The sequence below is a fragment of the Channa argus genome, chromosome 10 (genome assembly GCF_033026475.1).
Source record: "Channa argus isolate prfri chromosome 10, Channa argus male v1.0, whole genome shotgun sequence".
In the NCBI taxonomy this organism is placed as follows: domain Eukaryota; kingdom Metazoa; phylum Chordata; class Actinopteri; order Anabantiformes; family Channidae; genus Channa; species Channa argus.
Genome location: NC_090206.1, coordinates 5602960 through 5612263, shown reverse-complemented (window position 1 = coordinate 5612263; position 9304 = coordinate 5602960). Strand labels below are relative to the sequence as shown.

The following is a 9304-nucleotide window of genomic DNA, read 5'->3' as shown; positions in this document are numbered from 1 at the left end:
AATCATCGTAAGCGACTGCTACAGACAGTGGTGTGTGTGTGTGTGTGTGTGTGTGTGTGTGTGTGTGTGGGTGGAGACTAATCGCTTTCGTTGCAAAACAGCGGAAATGCTTTCTGATTGGCTGGATATATTTGGTCGGAGCCTTAAAGAGACTGTGATGAAAAGCGTCGCCTGGCTGCAGCAGCAATACTGGAATCAATTATTGCTACTGAAATCTTCGTCATGGCGCAACGAAGAGGAAGATGCCAACGGGACGGTAGGTAAATAAAGAAATAACGGATAGGAGGAAATGGATCTATGCAGAATAGAAAATAGTACAACCGAGTGTGGTTAACTCGCTGAGTGGTCCACTAATGGGGCTAACACCCAACAACCAGTGAGCGGAAAGTTATTAGAAAAACCTAATCGAAATTCCCATCTGGTTGTGCGCAGTTCAGAAACCCCCCCCCCAAGCTGGCACGAGAGAGCGGTGTGGGCTGGTTTGGTGGACCAGCGTTATCTAGCCTTGTGTAATGTGTAATAAGTCTTGTTTGACTCTCGGGCTTGATGAGCTGTTTGGGGGTTCAGTGTCTTGCCCACGGACACTTCGGCATTTGGTCGGGAAGAGCGATTCCCGAACCTCCGACCCTGTGATCAGAGGCTAAGCTACATACTGACCTACTGCCGCCCCCAGGTCGCTCACATCCGCTGTTAAACCAGTAAAGCAGCACAAACTATTCGCCTACGGGGAATTCACGATATGCCTGAGATGACAGTGTTGAACTAACGTTAAGTTAAGCAAATGTCTGCTTAAACATTAGCGCTGAAAGCTAACGTTATGGAGCCACTGGATTTATTATGTTGTCATAGCTAGTATGTATTGTTATGTCATAAACCAACGAGAAATAAATTCATAAGATATAGGTCTCGTTGCCATGGAAAAGAACGTGACAACGATAGAGAAGAGCGAATAGCTTTTCATCAACGCTCCAAATTGGATGCTTTGTGTTAGTAGCAGCCTCCCGTTCGAACAAGGGAACGTTTAGTGATGGGAGAGGTCGAGCTCTTTTGGCTCGGCTCCCTTTTAAGAAATCCGGCTCTTATGGCTCCAGAAAGGCTCCCAAATGGCTTCCAATTTAGTTTAACTTACAAAAAAACACCGTCGCTATTGTTTAACTAAACACAGGCCCACAGCAAACAAATAAATCAAGGCCGAAGACATTATCACAGGACTGCCACCATTATTTCACGCGGTGCTATAATCCCTGTGTCCACGGAGTCCGCAGAACTACGCAAAGAGTGGTGGAAGATTCGGCTCACACGCGACTAGTTTAGGTTTAAGGTAACGCAACACGATGGGGGAGCACGCGGGCAGATCTCCGATGTTTGGTACATATTGATTACACGCTTTATGTTTTACTTAGCGTACAGTATTTTTAATGCCAATGTTGTCCCTCATTTGATAACCTACCTTTAACTTTACATAGCTACTACATGGCGATGAGTTCTGTTTACTACATTTTTATGATTTGGGGTCAGGAAGTTTGTGTTGCAGATGTAAATGAAGACATTTTTTTGTTTGTTTTTGAATGTTTTGAAGGCATCATAGCTTTGATTATTTTGGGGGAAAGTTTGTGCAAGCTTTACACCCTTTTCTGACATTTTTACTGGCGTATTCTGTGTGAAAGAGAGAACTGTCATCTTTGATAGAACTGTCATCTTTGCGGCTTCCCAGGGTCGCTTATGTAAAAAACCGGTCGTGGAGCCACTCAAGCTTTTTGTGGTTGTATGGTGAAGTGGCACCCCAGTATTAACTTCTTGTTTTTTGGAGCTATTTTTTCCTGAGAGAGCTCTCTGCGTTCTTCATTCTCTTCCGTGGTTCTTGCGTTCTCACTGAGGAAACTGAAATATTGTACGCCACTGTGGTACAAATGTTTATAACTCTCTAAAACTAGGTCCTGAAAACTTGCGTATTGTCTCTTACCTGCATCTTTATATTTACTATGGTATCGAACACAAGTTATCATATTACAACATTTATTCAAATAACCAATTCGAATCCTTTTACACCCTTGCACATGGCTTTAACCTTATCATGTAAAGGCATTACCTCTAATGTAGCTACATTCCATTGACAGTACACCTTATTTACACAATACATTACCCAGCAACAGCATTGTGTGTCTGTGTGTGTAGTATATTCCATTGCCAGACTATGCATTGTAGTCATGTGTCTATTAGTATTACTCAGGTTTGTGGCATCATAAAACAGATGCACTTTGTCTATGCAATACTGCTGATGTCCTTAGTTCATGTCCTTATCTTACTATCCCTGTGTATCCAGGACAAGACTGTTAGGAGCATGTGGGCTTCAGGTTCTGCTGAGATACCAGAGGAGTTACCATAATCTATTTGTTCATGAGAACAGCATGAGATGTCCACGGCCAACACGCAGGTGATGTTCACACAACACAACATCTCTCCTTTTACTAACTTCTTCAGCAGGTAAAATGATCTGTAGTTATTATTTTATAAAGTCCCTTTGTGACATAGGATGTTTTTGCCAAATTAGCAGCACATAGAATTTAGGTTAAAAAAAGTCATCTTCAATCATTATTCTAAAGCAGTTGTAATCAGTTAAACATCAAAAGGATAGTTGTGTTGCTTCCTCAGACAATGCAGTGCATCTTTATTTTTCAAAGTTGAGGGCACACTTCTTTAAACTTTGATCTTTTCTTATCTTAACCTGCAAAAGTTTCTCATTACATTGTGTATGAAAAAGGACAAAATGTGCATGTAAATGTGGATAATCAGTTGAATAATCGGCCTACTTGTTTTTTTAGATCATCTTACTAAATTTTTCTCGTATTGCTGCAGCTAGTGCGCTGTGTGTTGAAACAGGAAAATCTCAAAGTGAAACAATAAAACCCCCTCCGCTGTCTTGAAGCAATTCAGCTTTTGCTGATATAGAAATTCAATATGGTGAATTTGCATAGTCTTAAAGAATGGTCTTCAATTACTCTAATACATATTAGATGGATTTCTGAGACGAGTTGCTAATATGAAGTCACCCTATCCCCAGACTAGATTACTTTGTAGAAGAGCGGTGTGAATATGTCCACTTTGACATCTGCTGACATATGAGGAAAAAACTTTGAGAAATGAAACTGTGCTTCTCATCCCTGTGCTTTAAGGCATTTGCTTATCGCAGGAGTGAGTTGCATGGTTGGTTTACACATTAACTTCTACTGGAGGCCGACTTAATAAGAAATTGACCCACGATTTAATATTGCTGTACACTGAATGTTAATTGTTTGTGATAAGTGCAAGGAAAAGGGCAAGAAAAATACATTTTTATTGATTCCCTCTCGATACATAAATTGATTGTCTGAATTCTGATGCAGAAAGAATTGAGCTGTATAATGTTGTTCCCTAATATAATATAATAACAAAACAACCACCTCTACCATAATGTATATAGCTCTGAGCTAGCAAAAGCTGAATAATTAAAAAACATTAATTTTGTCTAGACAAAATAGCTATTTTATTTGGATTAGGAAAATGTTAAACTATTATGTTCTTAATTTGACTTTACATTTGTATTACCATCGTAGAGTAACTTTTTCAATAGGTTGTCATGTATATGTACAGTTCATGTGAACATCGACCCCAAGAGTATTTCTTTTTAAATGCTCCTTTCACAGTTGATGAGTTATGTTATGGACAGCTTATTGTTTGTTTCTCCACATGAGATTGAAACTGAAAACAGTGGCTTTATATGCGGAAACTTTCCACAGCCATCTGTGTGACAGTATGTCGTGTCAGCTTATGCCAATAACATCTACCATGTGATTTTTATTACTGATTTATCAGCTTGTTTCCATAACTGTCGTATTAATACTTTCTTTGCTATTTCAACACATTGACGTACTCTTAAAGAAATTCTCTTTCCTATTTTGCTGTGCGTTTGTGTGTGTCTTCAGGTGTGTGTTGGTAGTAAGTGTGGTTTTAGGTTTCCTGGTTTTGGTGATTACCCATTACTCGATCATTAGTAAAAAGACAAACAAACCTCTAGCCTGGCACTTCAACCCTGCATTCAAAAAGGTGAGTATGTAAATGCTGTAGTTGACAGGGTGTTAAAGAAATTGTATTGAGAAAATCCAACCACATAATTCCAGACTACATGACCCAAATGTCCATTTTTATTCTTTTATTCTAATGTACAGTGGAGGTATGTTCAAATTTCATGTCACGACATTTAATGCATGCCAGTTTCCTTCTAGAAAAGGGGCTGGTACAGAGTCTGGCCTTTATTGGTGAGGAAAGACTAGTAATTCACACCCTACATCTCTTGAATTACCTCTTAAATAACTGTAAATATTCCACAAATGAATAGTGTAGCAATAGGAGGAGAATGATAGGTGGGTATGTCGAGTGTTTGACCTTTCTCCTAGTGGCACTAACTGATCAAAAACGTTCACATATCCAGTGTAATATATTAAATTTTACTTGGTGGATTGCAACCAAATTTTATTCAAAAATGTCTGGACGTTTAATCTTGCTGTTGACATGGGTGATTACTGACGTCCTCAGTAGCATCACATTAGTTTGGTTTGAAACGTCTCTATTAGACATGTTTCTGAAAGGCTTGTTACAGAAATTCGTGGTCACTTTGGGCAAAATTGTAACTCTGGTCATCTCTGTATTTCTTTTGCTCCATCATCAGCTCAAAATTTTTATCACTGGCTTGTGACCAAATACATGAAAACATATCGCATTCCCATCAGCCTAAACTGTGCTTTTGTTTACATTACATTTTCTTATCGAGTGCTAATTAGCAAATGTTAGCGGGACTGGTTTTGATAACCTCTTATTTAACTTGCAGCAGGTGCATAAGTATGTGCTTAGCGTTCTGGCAGACAAGTGTTATCCAAGCAGGATGAGGCAGAGCTTGTTGGCTCGACTCCCTGCCTCCAGTCGCGAGACCCAGCCCTTTCTGTCGAAGGATGCACCACTCTCCAAAGATCTTTTTCTTTATCCACCTCCTTTTGGATTCAGAGGTCTCGGGGGCATGGTGGATGACCTGCTGAAGCTGGTAAATCTAACTTCTTTTTGTTTCATTCAGTTATGTCTTAATTTTAATACTTTGTCTGCCATATAATGAGTCTGACCTCTCTGCCGTGCAGTAAACGTAAATATAGTACAGTTGGTTCAGTTGTTGCACTTTGAAAGGATTTACACATAGCATTCAGTAATTAAATTTAAAATCCACAAAGGTCTTTAAGGCTGTAGATTGTTAGTTTTTTTTTTATTTCACACACAAAAATTATAAGTCATGATTGAAAAGAAAAAAATGTAGATTAGAATACTATAGGACATTATGGGTCCAAAAGCTTGTAGCTCATCCAAAATGGACCCATTGAAAACAGACCTGAACCTGATGTGCTTGACCTAATGGAGGACTGACAACAGCTGGACCCAACCAGAACAGACCCAAAGATTATTAGACAAGATTATTAGACAACACAGAACAACCACCTTAATTCCAACTCATTTAGCGTAAACGGAGAGAGAACACAAAGTCTGGCAGTTAGCATGATGCGCTATGAATGAAAAAGGTTAATTAACAAGCAAAGAAACTGCACAGGAAAAGTGATATTATGATGTGTTAAAACTAAAGCAATCATCTCATCACAGTAAAGCTTTAAAAAGTTAAAAGTTAAATATCTTTCACATTTTCTTTTATCACAACATACCTGATACAGTTTCCACTTGACTGGGTGGCATATTATCAAATACAATTTCTACCTGTGGCAAAATTTGGACACAACTCAGTTCCTCAGCAATGATTTGAAGAACTCTATTGAGTATTTTTTTTAAGCTTCTGTAGATCAGTAGTCAAGCTTTTTTATGCTGCACATAGGTTGCGCCACCTGTAGTTGAAGGCTTGCCACGCTTGTCTTCCACATTAATGCTGCATGCGAAGTGAAATCAAAATTTTGTAAATGGAGAAAAAGATTTCTTTATTGTGCAAACTGTGTTCATCTGATAAAATTATCAAACAGGAATCGATGAATCATACAACATGAACAACAACATAGAACAACCACCTGGCATCCAACCATAACAGTCAGACATTTCACTGCCTTGATTAAATGGAATTGGATATTTTGCTTTACTTTTTTAAACACATTTTTATGCACAGATTGAAAATTGATAGAAACACCCTTAATGAGAGATGGAAAACTATATAAATTTGGGCTGTTGGGTCGCTGACAAATAAAAGGTTCAGATTAGGTTTAGCCTCATAGTAAAAGTTAAACATTTTAGCCAAATCCATGCCTTATTTTTTTGTAGCCATTGTTTTCATAAATGTACTTGGTTCAGCTGTGGGGAAATATAGTAGAAGTACATTTTCAAGTTTTCTTTTTTTTTGGACTGTCATGATTGTCTGTGAATTTTCCCTTAAAGCTGCCTGACTACATGCCACTGGCAGAAAAGACACCAGATAAATGTCGGCGCTGCGTGGTTGTGGGAAATGGAGGCATCCTCAGAGGTCTGGAGTTGGGATCACTGATAGATCGTTTTGACACCATTATCAGGTTAAAAACAGCTTGATTGCTGTTACTATAACAACCAAGTCTACACATAATTGTCAATGGTTTAAAAAAACCTTAGTCCACAAAAAATATATGTTGTGACTCCATGCTCGAGTTTCAGTTTTACTAAAATTCTGATCATCACTGTGCAGCGCCTAAAGTCAGTTTATTCCATTGAATGAGGCTCATCAGTAAAAGGGTGCTCTTGTCCTTCAGGCTAAACAGTGGTCCTCTGGGAGAGTTCTCTGTTGATGTTGGAAATCGAACCAGTATTAGGATGAGTTATCCCGAGGGCATGCCGAACCAGTGGCCCGACACAGACCCACAAACTCTTTTTGCAGGTGTGGTGTATAAAAGGGTTGACATAACCTGGATGTCTGCTATGATTCGCAAGAGCAATGTGGTGAGTAGTGGGAGTGTGTGTACCTGTTATATTATTGCTTTGAGCCATGCCAGTGCAGCTCGGACTGTATGTGTCCTGCTAGTCTCACCACCTGTACGATCTGAGCGTCCTTTACATAATTTATGAATTTCTTTTGACTTTGGGGTAGTCCAGCGTAACAGCTGTGTAGCTACCTGAATCTTAAACGTGTGCGGGGCCTCTCCTTTCACGTTGGCCTGTTCTACCTATAGCTTTTATTGTTTATGCCTTCAGGCAACGTAGTCATGTGCTCTTTATACAAAAGCTGGAACCTGTTCTTCCTCCATGGATTCAACCGGTTAGCTGGATAATATTGTTGACAATTTGACATTATTCCAGAGCTGTTGATTTTTGTAGTCGTTTTGAGCTGGTTGATATGTTTAGTAACATACAAAGAGAAAGGTGTTTATGACCATTTGCGCTTTTTGTTGCAGCCACTGTGGGACTGGTTTTTCTTCTGGCAGAAGGTCCCAAGTGAAATCCCTCTTGAACCCAAAATGTTCAAACTTTTAAACCCACGTGTGGTAAGAGAGACTGCATTAGACCTATTGAAATACCCTCCACCCAGGTCACCCATGTGGGGCTGGGATCAGGTAATATACCAAGTCTGTCAGACAGACACACTCTGCCTACCAGTCTGATAGTTTCCCATTACATGTATTTTAGCTGTGGCACACACACTTTAATGTGTGTAAAAAGCTTTCCCTTGTGTTTGGTCTTTGATACTGCCAGTATTTAAACCTACAATGTAATGTGTTGTACCCAGTATAATAGGGAACTCCTTTCATATTTTCAAAGCAGAGTTGGGAAGAATTTAAGATTATTATTGTGCATCGGATGGAAAATACTCAAATTCTTGTTTTAAGAGATTGTGCAACCACCTGTTTACACATTGTCCACAGTGCATTATTATTGGATCCACTTTTTTCATTTTTATTTGTTTTTTTTTTTGTGTGTGTAATTGAAAGTGTTAATTGGCGACTAAATCTAAATAAAAGATGGTATTTAGAGATGATGATGAAAACATTTTTATTCATTTTTTCCCTTCTTATAAATAATAATAGTGTTTGTTTGTCTGCAGAATGTGCCTACCCTGGGTGTGTGTGCACTGAATTTAGCCAGTCTACTGTGTGATGAGGTCAGCCTGGCAGGCTTTGGGTACAACCTCTCGCAGAAGAGGGCACCACTCCACTACTATGATGAACTGCACATGAGCGACATGTTGCAACAGAAGATGCACAATGTAGACCGAGAAACTGAACTCTTGAACAGCCTTGTCAAGGAGGGAACCATCACTGACTTGACAGCGGGGATTCACTGCTCCTTCTGCAACAGCTGATATGGGCATTTGAATACAAAATACTTTCGTCCATGATGTGGCCCATCACTGTATGGGTGGGTGAGTGCCCACCTCTGAATTTAAGTATTGCTTCAGTTGGTAGTACAGTATTGTCTTACAAGTATTATGATAGTTGCATTGCTGCTACTATTGCTACTAATAAAATAATAGCACCAGAATATGGGTGAGCCAGAAACTTTCTTCTGAAATTGATTTTTCTGACATTTTATCCACTTTGATTGACCGAGCCTGTAATTCGTGTAACATTTACGCATTATAATGGAGAAAATATATTATAATATTATTAATATTACACTGAAACCAAATGACCTGTATTTAATGTTACATGCCACTTCAATTGTAAAATGTAGTAATCAGCATACAGTGTAAATTGTTATTGTTTTCAGAGGTGTTGAAACAATGATTTTGGCATCAGAAAAGGCACAACTTGTTAAATGTTAGCAAAAATTTGGTTGTTTTATGTCTTTATTGCCATGTATTTATTCTTTAATTTGTGAACTGAAGCTTTAGTTTTCATCTTTTCTACTGTGTAATAGATATTTTGTAATTTATTATACAATTGTTAAGCTTTATTAAATATATAGAAACAAATACATGAAACTTTAATGATGATACATTTGTTATCTTTTGATTTGTCCTTTTTTCCCAACAATTAAGATTTAAGAATTTAAATTTTCCATTTTTAAGTCAGCATTTTTCAAACAAAATGTTCATGCTGCTTTCATCCAGAAGATGTAGCTATATATTTTAATGTACTTTTAGTTTAGAAAATGCTAATTATTGCTTCTTTCTTTGACAAATACACATGTGTGATGTGATTGCATGCAGAAGTTGATTTCTTTTGTAAATTTCCCTTTTCAAAGGGTGAAGAGTGTTCGCAGGACAGAGTCAATTTAAGACCAAAACAGAGACAGACTATGGCACTTGGGTGAATACTAATCACAC

At 38.3% G+C, this 9304-nt stretch overlaps 1 protein-coding gene across 4 annotated transcripts; it reads left to right on the top strand.

Annotated features, from left to right (window-relative positions):
* Positions 1 to 100: 100 nt before the first annotated feature.
* Positions 101 to 9182, top strand: st3gal5 (ST3 beta-galactoside alpha-2,3-sialyltransferase 5). Of its 4 annotated transcripts, none has more exons than XM_067517511.1 (8): positions 101 to 256; positions 2324 to 2434; positions 3963 to 4083; positions 4865 to 5074; positions 6451 to 6581; positions 6795 to 6981; positions 7434 to 7592; positions 8081 to 9182. In XM_067517511.1, exons 1-8 carry the CDS (start codon positions 243 to 245, stop codon positions 8336 to 8338), a joined length of 1191 nt encoding a protein of 396 aa, XP_067373612.1. In that variant the 5' UTR covers positions 101 to 242; the 3' UTR covers positions 8339 to 9182. The 4 variants fall into 4 exon arrangements, with proteins under 4 accessions (XP_067373612.1, XP_067373613.1, XP_067373614.1 ...); XM_067517512.1 differs by having other exon boundaries at positions 104 to 260; positions 7434 to 7523; XM_067517510.1 differs by having other exon boundaries at positions 106 to 260.
* The last annotated feature ends 122 nt before the right edge of the window (positions 9183 to 9304 follow it).

Bases quoted from the DNA above. Each gene is read 5' to 3' on its own strand.
- st3gal5 (XM_067517510.1), top strand. From the start codon at position 223: ATGGCGCAACGAAGAGGAAGATGCCAACGGGACGGTAG. The intron at 5,075-6,450 runs GTAAATCTAACT...TTTCCCTTAAAG, and splicing joins TGGATGACCTGCTGAAGCTG to CTGCCTGACTACATGCCACT. The intron at 6,582-6,794 runs GTTAAAAACAGC...CTTGTCCTTCAG, and splicing joins CGTTTTGACACCATTATCAG to GCTAAACAGTGGTCCTCTGG.